This window comes from Botrytis cinerea, chromosome 5 (genome assembly GCF_000143535.2).
Source record: "Botrytis cinerea B05.10 chromosome 5, complete sequence".
NCBI lineage: Eukaryota > Fungi > Ascomycota > Leotiomycetes > Helotiales > Sclerotiniaceae > Botrytis > Botrytis cinerea.
In genome coordinates this window covers 2,920,643-2,939,478 of record NC_037314.1, presented here as the reverse complement: position 1 = coordinate 2,939,478, position 18,836 = coordinate 2,920,643, and the positions used below count along the sequence as shown (strand labels likewise).

Genomic DNA, 18,836 nt, shown 5'->3' with positions numbered 1-18,836 from the left:
ATTATAGATATAATAAAAGATAATCTTTTTAATAATCGAGGTTTTTTTAAACGATTAAAAAATTCAAAAAGAATATATAAAGTTATTTCTAAAGAGAGATATAATAGAAAACTTGCTAGTCGAAGTTCTCAATTAGAATTGTAAAGAAAAATGATAAATATATTTTATAATTTTGTAAACTTTTTGTAAAATTATAATTGTAATAAAAAGAATATTGTTATTTAGATTTTTGATTTTAATTGATTAAATAATTAATTGATCAAAGTAGAAAGGAATATAAAAATGAAAATATATAATTTTAGGATTATATATTATTAATGTTTAATATTTATAGTTTCTCTTTTATAGATTTAAAAATATTATTGAATTTCCTATCTTTTAAAATTGTTTTCTAAAGAATTGAATATTCAACTCTTATCGTCTCCTTTATTTCACTATTGCAATATAGCAATTCACTTCATTTTATTATATATAATTACTTGCTTTATACTTGATATATACGAAGGCTTTTCTTGTGTGACCATTACCACCTTCTACTCGTTTACAATATATAATAAAAACTATATCAAAATATTCAGTTTTTAGATTTATTTATATTAATATATTATGATTTTTTCGAAAATCTTAATTCTTAAGTTTTTAAATTTTAAATAAGTTTTATAAAAAATCAAGAAATTCTAATTTTTTTAAATCAAAAACGAATTAAATTTGATTTAAATAAAATATATATTATTCATTTTGATTTTTTTTGAAAAATTTAAAAACATTATTTTTAATAAATTAGTTATAAAATTAAATGAAATATTAATTAATATTAAATAAAATTCTAAAAATAGAATTTAATAAGGAAGAATACTAACAAAATAAAAAAATCATTATTAAATTAGAATTTTTTTTAAAATTATAAAAATATAATTATATATATATAAAAGATTTTAAAAATCCTAAATTTGAGTTAATATTAGATAAAACGTTAATATTAGGTGTATAATAGTTAGGGAAATCAATTTCAATATATCAATTGAAAAAATGAATCTATTCTTGAATTATTAAAAATAAGAATATAATTTCATTCTTTCTATTATTATACATAATCATTATAATCTATTCTTTATTATTTAATTGTATTGCTTTATTTCTACTATTTCGTTTAATATTAATTATCATTATTTTAAGATATATTATATTCATTATAAAACTTATTTTATTAAAATTATAGAAATTGTAATTGAGAAGATTATATTTCGCTTATATATCCGATACTAATTGAAATCATTTCTTAATGAGTTTAAAATCTTTATAAAGAGTTTTTTGAAAGTTATAAATATAATTAAAATGTATCTTTAATTTGATTTGATGTTTTATAAATCGATGTATTTAGAGCTTTTTAATATATTTTGTATTTTCCGATTTAAGAATATGATTTGTTATATCTTTTATATTTCTTAATTTAGATAAAAATCCTTTTATATTTATATCAATTATATATTCAGAAATAATATTCTCTTTCAGTTTTGAAAGATTATAAGATTTAGATTACTATTTGAAATGGGAAGTAATATTATTAATTCTGTATTATAGTATTGTGTTCGAGATATTAAATATTTTTGTAATCTTTTGAATATTTATTTTTTTATTTTTTTGAATAGCTTTGATAGCGAGGAGTATATAGGCTTCTTGATTATTCGAATTCATTATGGATTATTGATAAAAACTTGTATTGAAAGAGAAAAGAGTGAATTGAGGTGAAAATGATCTGTACACTGATATAACCCGCACACTGATAAATCACGTTATATAACTTTTATATATATACGAGCATCTCTTTGATATGCAGTGGCTCCGAAGGGCCCACTATCACATGCCTCGAGCTCATTACATTCTGTTCCGTAATATTACAAAGTTTATTACAAGGCTTTTGAACCTTATAGCCGTTACTTGTAGATCCACAAAAATGTGGGCTATGAGTTGTTGAATTGGGCTTCCTTATTAGGTTTAGATCTAAATTACTTTTCGTCATTTCAATCGCTCCCTTCGGTAGTCACGCGACCGGAAGGTATGCAACTGCAAAACGAGATGCATATTCAACTGAATAGTGAACTGCAAGAGGATTAATCTGATTATCATAGTGACATACTTTCTGGCAGCACTTGTGTCTTGTACGAAACATGTGATATCTATGCTTGGTGGTATTTTAACGAATCGGGGTGTAAATTATAGTGGTTATTGCTGATGTATATTGAATTTGTTATCGTCCAGGTTGTAATATACAGTGAAAACCTCGAATAATATTAATTCTTATATTGATACCCGAAGGTCCGTAGAACACGACATCCCTTGCTTCGTGTGGCGGGCGGGGTACTCTGAAAGCCCACTCTCTAAGAGACTTCACCACTAATGCATTTCTCTTTGCCGTGAAAATAACTTAGAGGGCGCTTCTGTTTAATACTTAAGCCGAAGCGTGTTGACATCACCGAATGAATTGTTTGCCTTGCTATCATCATTTTCGATCTATACCTTTCTACGTGTTTTAAGTTTGACTAATATATCAGCATTCGCTATATGACAGCTATCATCATGATTCTCAAGACAATACCGGTGGTGCCCGAGAGCCACTTCGTAGATACGAATATTTTCGTTTGTTTTATAATGAAAGTAGTGTTTTAGAGTAGGCTATAGAAAATTATCTATATTTATAGATAATTCAACTCAAAAGTCTTCTAAGGTTATAAATTCTTTAGTATTATTAAATTTGATTATTTATTTATAGAAATATTAAGTTTTGAAAGAGATATATCGAGATAATAATTTGCAATCATTTATAAAAGCTATTAAGTTCATCTAAAGAATCAATTTTGAGTGAATTTTATTAAGATTACTATTATTAGAAATGAATAATAAATCATAATATAGTTTATCAGCATACGAGTTATATCATTATATAAATCATTTGAAAATACATTAAAATTAGGTCTTTTTCAATATCCTTATTTTAATAACTAATCATTATTTTCGAAAAAGAAAAGAATTTTAAATCATAATAAAAGTTTATCTTTCTAAAAATCTAGTTTTTATATCAGTATTTTTATTATATTATGAAACAAGTGGAAATTATTACGATTTTTATTATAAAAAAGTTATTCCATTGATAACTACTTTAATAATTCGAATTTCCAAAAAAAAAAACAATTAGATTTTCATAATAATTATATAATCAAATTTCATAACTTCAGATTTTATAAAATTATATTATTAAATGAAGAAAGTGCACGGTTATATACAAACGAATTTTGTATATAAAATGAGGTGACTTTTATAATGACATGACTCGTATATTAATAAACTACGTTATATATATTATTAGTCAAGTCTATATGATCGGAAAGCTCGAAAGAGAGTTTTATAATAGTTCACACGTGTCAAACATATCGAATATAAGATTTCTAAGAACTATAGATAATTCGTAAGTTAAGTCGACTACTTAAATTTCTAGTCACCCCTGTTTTAGACTACTCTTTTATTAAAAATCACTTTTTAAACCTATTAATATCTCTATCAGAATATGATTTAATTTTATAAAATTAAATTTATTAAATCTTTATATTGATATTAGTAATATATTAAAGTCTTAGATTTTTATTGTTTTTCTAAATAGGAATCTAAAACTTTAAAATATCGATATTTGAGTCTGTATATAAATTCTATATAAACGTAAACTTTTAATAAAATCTCTATTAACTTTTTAATTAAAATAAATAGTAAATTTTCATTATAAATCTCGATTATATTCGATATAAGAGATTTAAAAGGATTAATAATTTTTTATATATTATAAGAGAATTAAGAGTTATAGAGATTATATAAGAAAAGGTTTTTTATATATTATAGTTAATTTAATAGCTATGTTTAGTAATTAGTAGTGAATTGCTATATAGTGAAGATAAGACACAAAAACGTATTTAAGCTAAAATACATAATATAGAGATCAAAGTAAGAGAGAGTAATTGGATTGTATTTTCGAACTATAAAAGAAGAAATTATAAAGTTTTATTTTATCTACCTAAGTTATATTTTAATAATTATTAGTTTTTTTTTTAAAAAAAGAAAAGAAATTTAATTTAAAGCTGAAATTCCTAGAAAGATAAATAATTTCCTTTCAATAATTGTGATTAAGAATTTATTTAAGATTTCATAAAGGTGTCAAATTCGTATATAACTCTTACATAGATTTAAAAACTAATATTTTAAAGCTTCAAATCTTCATTCAGAAAAATTTTAAAAATTCAAAAGCTTCTAATTAAATTGAAAATAATTTGAATTTTATACATATAATTTTTTAATGAATTCTTTTTGAGATTTTCGATGTGAAAGTGTGGCCCAAAACAAGGGTGGCCAGAAATCAGGGTGGTCGACTTCCTTGACAAGGGTGTTACCCACTCTGCGGGCACTTATTTTATAGACTATTTTTGAGATCACAATACAATGATGTAACTGCCAAAAAACCGCAGATAAGTGAAAAATTGCGATTGGGCACCTCTGCTTCTTCAACTACCACAACTCCATCAAACGACTATAATTTAGCTCTGCAGACTCTCGAATGAGAGCTGGAGGTGCATAAGACGCACTTTGTACAGGTGTTAAGTCTTAGCATCTCTGTAAATCAAGTAATTTCACAGCAAATTATTATACCTATGACGTTGACCTCAGTTCTTTGATGACCGAGGGAAGGCAGAACGAATATATATTGGGAGGTAAAACCGCTATTCAAACAACATAACTCACAGCACTTTGGCAATACTTCTATTTCTCTAAATCTTCAGTCAAATTTCTCAATATATAAATCTTAGCAATCTCTTACTCCAACTCTGCAAATCTTATAACCGCATTATTGTTAACGCCTTATTTGCCAACACTGCTTCCCTTCTACTTTCTTCTCTCCGTGCCCAAGTCTCACTTCAATCTTCCGTTTGCTATCCATTTCTTTCCCTACTTGGTCGATTAATTTTCCCTATCTCGGTATATACTTCTAATTTGATCGCTAAATATACCTATTTTTGCATTCAAAATCGAAATTTCAAGAGCTACTTAGTTCAAGAAAGGGCTGTTTCAATCATGGCTGAGTATTCCCCTAAAATCGAGCCATTAGCCATTATCGGCCTATCATTTAAGTTTCCTCAAGGCATGGAAACTGCTGAATCCCTCTGGGAGGGGCTAGCTAGCAATCGATCAGCCTGGTCACCATTCCCTAAGAGCCGGTTAAACTTTGACGGTATTTACGACCCAGATACTGGAAGATTGAACAGCGTGAATGAGTTGTCAACCCCTGCAGAAAATAACAGTTACTAAAAACGTATAGTTTCCTCTGAAAGGTGCACATTTTGTGGATGGCGATCTAGGCGCATTCGATGCTCCATTTTTCACAATCGGGCCTAATGAAGCGGCAGAGATTGACCCTCAATCTCGTATATTGCTCGAAGTAACTTATCGAGCGCTAGAAAATGGTATTTTTTTAACAGCCACTATATTAAAACAACACTGATAATCTATATAGCGGGGATACCAATAAATAAAATAGCCAATTCAAATACATCTGTATACACGGGGAGCTTTGGAGATGACTACAAATCTTTCTTTACCAAAGACCCTCAATTTGGTGGCCAGTATTCAGAAAGCTCTGTGTCAACCAATATGCTTGCTAATCGGATCAGCTGGTGCTTTGACTTACGTGGTGAGTCCATCAACATGGACACAGCTTGTTCTAGTACTCTCGTCGCATTTCACACCGCATGTCAGAAGCTACGAAATAATGAATCCGAAATGGTATGTCGATAAGAATTTTATGAATTTATAATGGTCTAAAGAGAATTTTAGGTTATTGTAGCTGGTTCAAATTTGTTTTTAAGTCCAGATATAGCTATGTCATTAAACAACCAGAAATTTCTATCACCAGATGGAAGATGCTGGAGTTTTGATGAGAAAGCGAATGGGTATGGTCGTGGCGAAGGGTTTGGGGTGTTGATAGTGAAGCGTTTGAGTGATGCACTTGAGAACAACGATACAATACGAGCTGTCATTCGAGCAACAGGAACAAACCAAGACGGACGAACGCCAGGTATTGTTCAACCAAGTAGAAGTAGCCAAGCGCAGCTCATTCGAGATGTGTATGATAAAGCTGGTTTGGACATGAGCCAGACGCACTATGTGGAGGCACATGGCACGGGAACACCTGTCGGAGGTATGTGAAATACATGGCCATGAAGGAAAGAATACTAATGCAATCGAATATAGATCCAATAGAGGCAGGAGCCATTGCTGACGCATTCAGTCACGCTCGCTCCGCTGATTCTCCTTTATATTTAGGAACCATCAAATCGAACATCGGTCATCTGGAGGGCACCAGTGGTTTAGCAGGTCTCATTAAGAGCGTTTTAATGCTTGAACATAGGATGATTCCAGGAATCGCAGGACTCGAAAATGTCAACCATTCTATCGCAGCAGAGCATCCACATCTAAAGGTATTTTCATTAATTGATACTGTTGCAGGTCGAACTAAGACTTACTCAACGATTTTTAGTTTCCAAAAAGCCTCATACCATGGCCATCAGATGGCTTATGTCGTCTGTCAATCAACTCATTCGGATTTGGAGGCACAAATGCCCACGTGATAATGGAGGATGCGATTGGTCATCTCAAACTTCGAGAAGAGGTTCTTATTCACAAACAGATGAACGTAAATTTGGATTTGAGCTATAACGTTCGGAGAATTTTAGTGTTCTCATCTCAAGACGAGAATGGCGTCAAACGACTCGAATCGGCATACAACATGCATTGGTCCCGAATGAGCAAAGACGATTTTAGCGATTCATACATGAACAGGCTTAGCTACACGTTGAGTAACCGAAGAAGCGCTTTCTTATGGAGATCATTTGCAACATTCAACTCCGGGAACGATTTGATAACTGGGATCAAGTTTTCACATGCCATACGTGCCATATCTCAGCCACATCTTGCATTCTGTTTTACAGGACAAGGCGCTCAATGGTATGCTATGTCTCGGGGAATTCAGTCCAACGTTTTTAGACAAAGTCTTATAGAGATATCTGAGCTTCTTGAGGAGATGGGATGTTTGTGGTCACTCCAAGGTATGATCTTCCAGTGCTTCTTTCACAAATGCAAGCTTACTCCATTTCAGCCGAGCTTTCACGGGATGAAAAAACTTCCAGAGTGAATAGACCAGAATTTAGCCAGCCGATTTGTACTGCAATACAAATCGCTTTAGTTGATCTTTTAGAGAGTTTTGGACTTCGACCTTCTGTGGTATTTGGACATTCATCCGGCGAGATAGCTGCTGCGTAATCATCCTCTCTTCCAAAGATATCACCACATGCTTACAAGAAGAATAGATATAGTATCGGTGCTCTAGATAAACGCTCTGCTATGAGTATCGCTTATCATAGAGGGTTGCTATCGTCTGAAATAGCTGAAGATAAAAGTATTCAAGGCGGAATGCTTTCAGTTGGTCTATCTGCACAAGAAGTCCTGCCGTACCTCGCCAACGTCAAAGCCAAATTTGGATACTCTGGGATTATAATAGGATGCATCAATAGTCCTAGTAATGTCACCATTACAGGTGACATCGAACATATAAACTACCTCCGTGAGACTCTCGGAAAAGAAAGTATCTTCTCCCGGAAATTGTTGGTTGGTGTCGCATATCATTCCAACCACATGAATTCTGTGGCTTCAGCATATTCGGAGCAATTAAGTAGCTTGTCTGCACGGGAACCCACAAGACCTACCCTCATGATTTCTTCAGTTACAGGAAAAGTGGTCAGCAGTGAGGAGCTACTTCAATCAAGCTATTGGGTTAAGAATATGATATCCCCGGTGAGATTTCTCGATGCAGTTACTTGTGCTACTTCATTATGCATACCGGAAGACATAATGATTCCGTACGATAATTTAAAAGACAGTTTCAATGATGTGCTGGAAATTGGACCACACTCAGTATTACAAGGGCCTTTAAAGGACACCTTCAAACAATTGGGCAAGGCTCCGGCTATAGAATATCATTCCGTCCTGATACGCAATGTTGATGCAACTACTTCGATGTTTGAAGCACTTGGGAATCTTTATTGTCGTGGTCATAGCCTAAATATTCAAGCTTTGAACGATCAGAATTCTAAGGGAACTTGTTCCCTAACTCCGCTAACAGACTTGCCAGAGTATTCTTTTGACCATTCAAGATCATACTGGCGTGAATCTCACATCAGTGAAGGTCATAGATTTCGCAAAATTCCTCGCAATGACTTCCTTGGGACTCCAGTACCAGACTGGAACCCACAGGAAGCCAAATGGAGACGCCGAATTAGACTCTCAGAGGATCCTTGGATCGAGGATCACAATATATCTAATGCATGCATTCTTCCCGCATCTGCTATGCTTGTTATGGCAATAGAAGCAGCGAAGACAATGGCTAAATTGAGATCTAATAAACCCATTTCTGGTTTCATTATTCGAGACTTCGTCGTGTCACGGGCGTTCACCATTCCTTCCGATTTAGATGGAGCCGAAATGGAATTTTACTTTCGACCATGCGGACTTGCTTCTGACCGAGAAATAACCTGGTCAGACTTCCGAATATACACTCCCGAGAACAAAGACTGGGTCGAGTTATGTCGAGGACAAGTCCGAGTAACCCATATGGAGGTTGAAAATGAGGTTGACAATGGAGTGGAACACTACTTGAATGATGAATATCATCGAATGGAACTCTTGCGTATCCGCGCATCCAGCTGCCAAGAAGTGGATATGGAAAGGTTCTACCCGATCCTGAAAGAAAATGGAATTAATTTTGGATCCTCTCATCAGACTATCCTAAGTGGTGCATATGGTCAGAACATGGAGTGCTTTGGTGAGATTACACTCGATAGTTGGAAATTGAAAAAAAGAGAACTCCAACAAACAACTTTCACCATTCATCCTACCTCACTTGATGGACTGTTTCAGCTAGGTCTATTAGGTTTGGTGGGAAAGGCTACGAAGATAAATCCGAGTGTAATAGTTGGGCTTCGCAAATTATGGATCGCCGAAGGAAAGATCAACGTTCCCGATTCATCCATGATGCCTGCGTACGCAAAGTCTGCAATGAATGGTTCGACAACCACTCTGATAGATGCCGTGGCATTTGATAAAGAAGCATCCAACCCTTTGATAATTATCGATGGACTGGAAGGCAAGATCTTAGAGCAGTCGGAAAAGTCAGGTGATACACAGGATCGGCATATCTCCTGGAATTTTGATTACAGGCCGGATATTGACCTCCTTTCCAAGAACGAGTTAATTCAATATGTTTCCTCTTCATACGGTACTCAGCCTGCTCCTTTCAAACTGGATCATGATGTCAAGTTGCTTTTGTATCTCTGTATCCTGAGAACATTGAATCAGCTAACCGACTCTGAAGTTGCTGAGCTGAAGCCCCACCACAGTAAATACTTCGAATGGATGCAATACGAAAAAAGCAAGCTTTTCAATTCAGATATGCGCAACGGGTTGGTCAATATAAGAGAGCATATAGATGACGATGCATTCTACGAAAAACTTTTGAACCGTCTGAACCATACAAATGCGAGAGGGAAACTTTATGCGATACTCGCAAAGAATCTTCACGAAATTCTCACGGGGAAGATCGATGCTCTTGAAATCATGTTCAAGGAACCATTAGCGAAAGAGTATTATAGAGAGCTAAATAGATCTACCAATAGCTTATTCAAAACTCTCGCGTATCTCGACACTCTCGTCCACAAGCATCCGGACATGAACATATTGGAGATTGGGGCCGGCACGGGGGGTATTACAAACTATCTTCTGGATGTTCTTGCACAGAACGGCGCTCGTAATCCTCGTGTTGGTACTCCTCGATTTGCTCACTATACATACACAGATATTTCTGCTGGTTTCTTCGAAGGTTCAGCTCCTTTATTCGAGAATTTTTCCGACATGGTTACTTTCAAAGTACTGGATATCGAGAAAGATCCAGCACATCAAGGATTTGAAGCCGGGAGCTATGATTGTATAATTGCAGACAATGTTCTTCACGCAACTCAGGACCTCGAAATTACGATGAAGAATGTCAGAAAATTGTTGAAACCAGGAGGAAAGCTTTTACTTTTTGAATTGACAGTTCCAGAGGTTGTCCGCACAAATTTCGCGTTTGGTCTGCTCCCTGGATGGTGGCGCTTTAACGACAAGTATCGTACTTTGAGTGCTGGTATCTCAGATGAGGTATGGGATGAAGTACTAAAGAATACTGGGTTTTCTGGTATTGACTTCAACTTCAAAGACTATGATGAGAATGAATGCCATGAACATAGTGTACTAGTATCCACATCTTGTGACGATTTCACAAACACAAACCCGCTCCCTTCTACGATTGCTATACTCGATCCGAAATCCAATTTACAAATTAAAACTTACGAAATACTGCGTGAGAAATTACAATCTTTAGGAACCACAGATATTGTTTCGGCAACCCTCAGTGAGGCCATCAATTTCAAAGAAAACCAGCCATTTGTTATTGTTCTTTTGGAACTTGACAGGCCTTTTTTTCGAGAAATGACCGAGTCCGAGTTTGAAGAACTCAAAACAATGGTTTTGACTTTTGAGAATATTCTATGGGCTTGCAGGGGCGGAGGAGACAGGCCTGATTCGCCAGATTATGCTCTCGTTCAAGGTGTTTTCCGAGCACTGCGAATGGAAAACCTAAGGCTCAAATTTATCTCTCTCTCATTCGAGACTTCCTCGACCCACGCAACGCATCTCGCGAACAAAGTTTTCGAGGTCTACCGAAAATCCTTCAATGAAAGTGTGAACGACTACGAGCAGGAATATGTAGAACGCAATGGTATGATTTGCATCGACAGAGTGGTTGATGCAGACTACATGAATCAGAAGCTTGCTACTACAGCAGACGAAATATTACGCCGGGACTGTGAATTTTCCACCGCACCTCCTGTCGCTCTCAGTATCAAGACTCCTGGTCTACTAGACACGCTCGAGTTCATTCAGGATGGTACTTCGGATAGGGATCTAGCCGCAGACGTAATCGAGATCAAAGTTGAAGCCAGTGGTGTTAATTTCAGAGACTGTCTAATCGCACTGGGGAGGATACCAAGCACGAGCTTCGGTTTCGAGTGCTCGGGTACCGTTTCTCGCACTGGATGCCGTGCAACTGAATGGAAGATAGGTGATAGAGTGTGTGCAAGCACAAGTGGAACTTATCAAACCTATGCTCGTTGCAAGACGAGTAATGTTATTCCTATCCCCGATAAAATGTCTTTTATTGAAGCGGCCGCGATCCCGGTGGTATTTATGACAGCATACTACGCTCTTATGCATGTAGCTCAATTGAAGAAACACGAATCGGTTCTGATACATTCTGCAGCGGGTGGAACAGGTCAAGCTGCGATTCAGGTAGCGAAACTCCTGGGCGCTGAGATTTTTGTGACTGTGGGATCTGAGTCGAAGAAGAACTTGCTTATTAGTCTGTATCAAATACCGGTGGATCACATTTTCTATAGTCGCGATTCTATATTCGTCAATGGCATCAAAAGAATGACTGGTGATCATGGCGGCGTCGATGTTATCTTGAACTCGCTCAGCGGCGACCTTCTCGTGGATACATGGCAATGCATAGCGCCATTTGGACGATTTCTCGAAATTGGCAAGAAAGATATCTTAGCGAATGGAAACCTACCCATGCTTCCATTCTCTAGAAATGCCTCTTTTCATGCCATTGATTTGAACGAGGCCCAGAAATATCGACCCGGACTCCTCATAGATCTTCAAAGAAGTATCACTACTCTACTTTCCGACAATAAGATCCGACCACCGCAACCTATCCAAGTTTATGGAATTGGAGAGATTGAAAAGGCTTTTAGGTACCTACAAAGCGGGAGAAACTCGGGTAAGACAGTCATTCAAGTCCGGGAACATGATGTAATCAAGGTAAGTTAAAACACATTCGCCCATAAATGGATTTATCTCACTAGAGTAGACTTCCCTTAGAAAACCACTTAACTGGACTTTTTCAGAAAACGCAACCTACATTATCGCCGGAGGACTTGGTGGTATTGGACGAAGTACTGCACAATGGATGGCGGACCGAGGGGCAAAAAATCTAGTCTTGCTTTCACGATATGGACCCACATCAGAAGAGGCATCACAATGCGTTGCCAAACTACAGGCTCAAGGGGTACGGGTAGAAATACCTCAATGCGATATCGCTGATTTCAAATCCCTCGAGTTGGTTCTAAATTGTATACGTAGAACAATGCCGCTTATTAAGGGGTGTATACAATCCGCCATGGTATTAAGAGTGAGTCTTGGTTATGTATCTATTAGACACAAATGCTAATGAAAGTGGCAGAGTAGTGTTTTCGAAAACATGTCCTACTCGGACTGGAGAGAAGCAAGCGACTGCAAAGTTTCCGGAACCTGGAACTTACATACTCTCCTTCCAAAAGGCTTGGATCACTTTATTGTGTACTCTTCCATCTTTGGTGCTATTGGTGGGACAGCGTCTGTAAACTATAGCGCCGCTTGTGCCTACCAAGATGCATTAGTACATTACCGCAATAAGATCGGCGAGAAAGCTACGACCTTTAACCTAGGTGTTATGATAGACGATGGCGTTTTGAGAGACAACATGGCGGTGAGGACTGCGCTACTTGGTACTGGATACCTAGTTGGTATAAAGCAAAAAGAGTTGTCTGCTTTGCTTGAACATCACTGTGATGCGTTCTTGAGTGTACCGAAGACTCCATTGAAGTCCCAGATCATTGTTGGTATCGACACCCCTTTGTCGATAAAGGCACGGGGCATTGACATTCCCACCGTGATGAAACTCCCAAAATTCAAGGGAACATGGAATATCAACGGAAAAGGGAGAAAAGACATGAAAGAAGGTGCGATCTCTGACGTGGCCAGCCAATTACATGGCGTGAATTCTCGAGTGGAAGCGGCTAGCATTATTACTAATGCATTGATGGAAAAATTAACTGTTGCGCTGGCCATTCCTCTAAAGAATCTAGATCCCTCTCAGCCCATGTATATCTATGGGGTAGATTCGCTAATCGCTGTTGAGCTGAGAAATTGGTTTAGCCAGAAGCTGGACGCTGATGTTGCGATTTTTGAGATCTTAGGAGAGATAACATTCCAGAAAATTGGTTTTTTGGTTGCAAGTAAAAGTAAGCTAGTGGAGTCAATTTTAGCAGAGACTTATAATTTGAAGTAAATTAGAGGATTGTCTTTCGATTATATCTTATAATCTCGATTTTTCTTTTTGGAAACACTGAGACTTGAAAAGCTTTAGGGGTTATAGAATGAATATTCATAATCAGTAACTAAGTCTCCCCTTTTGCTTCTTGAATACTATCTCTTTACTTAATTTTTCTGAGATATTAAGAAATATCCAAACTATTATTTTGTTCAAACATTCGTTCCGATAACTTATTTCATTTTCAATTAAGCTACTAGTGATTACCGTTACTTCATTTACCTCGAGCAATCATTCTACTTTACTATAGCATAAAATAGATAATAAATAAGAGAAGAGAAAAAACGAATTCGATTATTCATGTACACAATTGAAATAAACGAAAATAAATAAAAAGTAAGCGCGCTAGTAAGTTTAGTACCTCACTTTTAGGCCACCCCTCTTTTAAGCTATCTTATAAATCTTACTACTCTAGCTAACTATCTTTCTTTAATCTCTAATGATTTAATAACTAGTAATAATATAATTAGAAGAAAATAAATTTCCGTACAAATCTAATAGATTCTTGAAATCTCATATGAGATACTAATTTAATAAAGATATTAACTTCATAAATAACTTAAATAAAACTTTATGAAATCTAAATTTTCTTCTAATTCTCTTTAATTTCTATAAAATCTGAAACTTCAACCTATTTTGGATTATATATTAATTGATAAATTGTTATAAGCTTTTTCCAATTTTCTTTTTCAAATTCAAATAAGTTAATGTCTTATATACTTTTTAAAGGAAAGTATATACTAATTACTTATTTCTAATTATATTATTAAATCAATAATAATAATCATATATGATAATAATAAATTTTATTTTTGTATTGTAGGAGGTGAAAAATTATATTATAATAAATGATAATAAATATTATAATAAAAGTGAATGTGAAAGACTTAGTTGAGTTTAGCTTATAAGGGACAAATCGAATATATAGTGAATTGAAGTCAAATTGTATATTGAAACTAAATAAGAACGAATTTGCTTATTTTTCTAGGTTTTCTTTAAAGAATATCCTAGGTTTATATAGTTTATAATGAAATCTAATACCTTCTATGCTTATAGATAAGATCGATTTAAATCGTATCTTATAGAATCATTTTATATAATAAAAAGAAAGCGTATCCAATCAGATTCAATCGATTTATCGATGATCTTTCATATGCTTCCATTCGGTTCCATTTCATTCTATTTCATTATAAATCAATCTGACAAGAGATATAACTATATTATGATATTATTATATATATAATATAATATTATATTATTCATATATTATATAATAATAATATAGCATATTAGTAATATATTAGTGATTGATTTACTATACCTATTATGGAATTTCACATGTATATGATGAGAGAATTTTATTTCAAAAGGATTTAGTGAATTTTTTGAATTTCATTTTGAAATAATTATTTTTAAATGAATAGTTTTTTTATATTGAAACCTATTATTAATCGATTTTAATATAAATATAGAAATTAAATTTATATAGTATAGTATAATAGTAAAACCTTTAACTAAAAAAAGTTAAAAATAATATAAGTGATTTGTTTCTTATTTGTTTTAAACTTTCAATTAATAATTTTTATTTACTTTATAATTTTTTTTTTAACTTTTATACTTACTACCCTTCTTTTTCATCTATCTTTCCTTTAATTTTAATATTCAAAATTGTCTGAAATCTTTAAAACCCTTTAAAACCTTCATTTTCTTTTTTTTTTCTATTAAGATTCAATATTAAACAAATCACAAAAAATATCCATTTTATTTATTATTAATAAAATAATTATTTCGTTAATAATGAAGGGGATATATTATTTTTATATGACAAATTACTCTCATGCCCCTCGAATATTATTTAACTACTCTCATGTCCTAAAATTTGAAACAGAATTATTCTTATACCTCTTGGATTCTATAATAGATTCTATAATCAAATGAATAGATTCTAACCTTTTAAGATTAGATTCTATATTTAAAGAAGATACAAAAATTACAAATTACTTTATTATAGAATCTAAGGAGTATGAGAGTAAATTATTTCTGAATTTTAGGGCATGAGAGTAATTTGCCGATTATTATAATGTATGTAATAAAAATTTATATAAAGATTTATATTTAATTTCTTTTCATGATAATATTAACTTTGCTGTTATAGAGCTTATAGCTGATAGTAAGTTCTTATAGTAAGTACAAAACGGGCCTACTTTTATAAATATATTCTTTTATCTTATATCTAAACCTAATTCGTACTTGTTATGAGTAGTGCCTACTAGTGTTTTAATTAGTGTTTTTCGTATCTTGAATATACTCCACTTCAATAGTATACGTGGAATTTTTGAAATACATTCCGATGATTATTATTGAATCGAATAGCGTTGATGATATTAATACTACTAGTAGTATGTGTTAATGCAATCTTGTCATTAGTAGGAGATTTATTACATTACTTAATTTTGATGTTTTGATATATTTGTTAATCTTAAAGTACTCTCCAAACACTTTTTTATAGGATTGAATTAGATTCAGTTTAAAAAATCTAATAATATTATTCTTTCTTTCAATTCTAAAGTTCTTTCCACTTGCGATTAACCTTAGATATTAATTTGATGAAACATGATCTTAAAAGAAGAGTTTGAGAGCATGAGATGACATTGAAGTTGAGTAAAACTATGGGACTGCGACGAGCTTTGCAAAGAGGGAGGGAATAAAGAATGACGATTGGACCGGGATTTAGGCTAATGGAAATTGTTTGACGACTGTGGTCATCATCGTCTGGTGAAGACAACTTAGAGTACTGACTTTCCAGAGAAACTCACGACTGTATCTACAGCACTCTTAAGCATATTATGAAGAACAAGCTTTAGCCTAGATCCTAATAACAATTTTACCCTGGTGCTTGGTTCCATCATAGAGCGCGTCAAATGCAGCCTGAGAGTCTTTGAACGAAAACACGCCGGGATCTACAATCCCTTTCAAACTGATTTTCTTCAATTCTAAGAAGCCGCAAAGGTCTTGGTGGTCTTTCTTGTCGCCAACCGCTATTCCCCTAAAGATATCAATTGGTACTTGCGATGACTAAGTCTGGGTTTACGTTTAACGTACCTTATAACCAAGGATTTATGCAGGGTTGGAGAGAACAAATCTGGGATCTGCTCCGCTTTGAACCCGCCTAGAAACCCAACCAAAGAAAGCACGCCCCTTCTTGCGAGAGCAGTGAGACTCTGAGCAGCTTGTGTCGGGCCCACATTATCAACCACAATGTCAACTCCGCGACCATTCGTGAGCTTGAGGGCCTCTTCTTCCCACTTGGGATACGTTCGATAGTTGATTGTCTCGACCTCGCCCGCTTCTCCAACTGCTTTTGCGATGTCGAGCTTTTTATCCGAGGAAGAAGTAATGATGGGTTTGATACCTGCGCCCAAGCATATTAACAATGCAAAAGAGCTTACTCCGCCAGTGCCTTTTCACCTCTTATTAATTCTGTTGACCCAGGATAGAATTGAATATTACCTTGGAGAAGAGCGGTGCCTTTGTTTCTCGGCATATCTAGAGCATTCCATGCAGTCACACCGGCGCAGGTGATAGTTGAAGCCTGAATAGGATAAGAGTTCAGCAATGTCCAAATGTGCTCGCAGAAACAGCATCTCAGCTCACCTCCTCCCATGAAAGATGCTTTGGAAGGTGAAATAGCACGTCCTGATGGAACACGGCGTATTCTCGCAAAACGCCGTCGATATCACCTCCCAAGACTGAATTTTCATCTCTTGTACTGTCGAAGTTATTGTTGTCAAAGATTGGAGCAACTCGGTCCCCAACTTTGAAGTCATGGACATTGGAACCAACTTTCATGACTTCTGCTGCGCAATCACTGGCGGGGACCCCGTGATCTATGACCTCGACTGGGTACTTGCCATGCATCATTGCTACATCTCTGTAGTTCAAAGATACTGCATGAATCTTGATTAGGACATCATTTGGACTGAGTGTTGCCGGAATCTCCTCGGTAGTCTGCTCGAGTGTGGTGGGAGTGGTATCAACCGTACGACGGAAGGCCTTGTAAGTTTTGGGGAGCGCTGCCATGTTGAGTATTATTGATTAGAGGCTATGGCTTTTCGAGGAAGGCGTTGTATATACATTCCAAAACCAGCGAGGGGCCTGCCTACCTTATATACCTTGAAAGTCTGGAAAGAGACTTGGCGTCATGGCGAAAGACCACGGTGAAATATTGTAAACGTGTGCAGGCGCTAATACAAAAACTCTTGACATAAGTAAGCATTCTGTTCTTTCTGATTACCAATGTCTAAGACACATGTTGTTCGGGGGCAATTAGTGTCGATACTAGGGGTGTTTTGTCCGCCGCTATGACGGAACTTTCGAATCTCTCCACTTTAAAAATAACGAAGTAGCAAACGACGCCGCTCAAGTTTGTAAAACTTTCATCTGTCAAAGTATGCTTTTCGTTTCCAAAAGAATAACCTGATTCATCATCGAACAAATTACATCATCAAATGAATCACTTCCAAATCATATCAAACTCGAAATTTTGTTGACATTTGAATTTGTCTAGATACAGTCACTAGACACTTATATTAGCCTATCATCGAAAATACACCAAAATTCAATAAAAACACTTTCAATTTATTATAATTCCATTAAACTTTTTAGAAGTATTTTTTAATTATTTCAAATATTTTTAATAGAAATTTCATAGAAATAAGAGGATTGATTTTCTGAGTTTTTTATTTAATAAAAATTATTAGTCTAAAGTTGAGATTTTATGAATTTCTTAAAAATCAAGAAATTTACTAGTAAAATAAGCGAAATTTTGGAAAAAAAAAAAGGGTTTTCAATCATATAAATCACAACAAAATAACATTTTTTAATAAATAAAATTTAGATATTTAGATTCTTTCATCTACAATAAAAATATTAACCAAAATTCAATTGATTCTAAAAGCATTTAATTGAAAATATAGCAAAATGACTATTTTTAGTGTGATTTTAGAAAGTGGCTGGTATAAGTGGCCTAGTATCGTATATACGTAAATGACCTAAAGTCATCTGGATAGTCACTATAGTAGATATCGTATATCGATTTATCTTCAAGCAAAGCGACTAAGCCCCTAAGTATTAGTATAATTCGCATCGCAAACCAAAAGCAACGGTCTCTCGTAAATCTAGAAGGATTGGGGCTATAGCCAAATAAGCTAATGGAGATGTAGAGCTGTAGTAAATAACGAGTGGACTTTATTATTGGCAATAATAGAATCCGCAGGCATCTAGATACCTAGGAGTAAAATGAACTAAACGTTTGTTTTCATCTTTGAATTAAAACGATCTTAACCCGATACATAGACGAAGCGAAGTTGGCATTAAGAACGATCTTATTCACGAGTATCTTCGAAATCCTGAGTTCAGGATGCTAAATGTAATCATCAAAGGTTGGAGTACAACGCTCATAGTATTGTTTGAGAATCTGGCTGGCGATGATTGAGAATGA

The 18,836-nt window shown here is 34.6% G+C and overlaps 2 protein-coding genes across 2 annotated transcripts; one reads left to right on the top strand and one right to left on the bottom strand.

The window, feature by feature from the left end:
* The first annotated feature begins 4,783 nt into the window (after positions 1–4,783).
* Positions 4,784–13,442, top strand: Bcpks21. The gene is made up of 10 exons (XM_024693255.1): positions 4,784–5,304; positions 5,357–5,501; positions 5,552–5,820; positions 5,872–6,235; positions 6,289–6,515; positions 6,575–7,142; positions 7,193–7,352; positions 7,404–12,006; positions 12,056–12,376; positions 12,428–13,442. Exons 1-10 carry the CDS (start codon positions 5,113–5,115, stop codon positions 13,292–13,294), a joined length of 7,716 nt encoding a protein of 2,571 aa, XP_024549041.1. The 5' UTR covers positions 4,784–5,112; the 3' UTR covers positions 13,295–13,442.
* Positions 13,443–15,842: 2,400 nt separating this feature from the next.
* On the bottom strand, positions 15,843–17,569 carry BCIN_05g08390 (hypothetical protein). Its single transcript, XM_024693254.1, has 4 exons — positions 16,991–17,569; positions 16,847–16,928; positions 16,439–16,796; positions 15,843–16,382 (listed from the first exon to the last, which is right to left on the bottom strand). Exons 1-4 carry the CDS (start codon positions 17,414–17,416, stop codon positions 16,202–16,204), a joined length of 1,047 nt encoding a protein of 348 aa, XP_024549040.1. The 5' UTR covers positions 17,417–17,569; the 3' UTR covers positions 15,843–16,201.
* Positions 17,570–18,836: the final 1,267 nt, after the last annotated feature.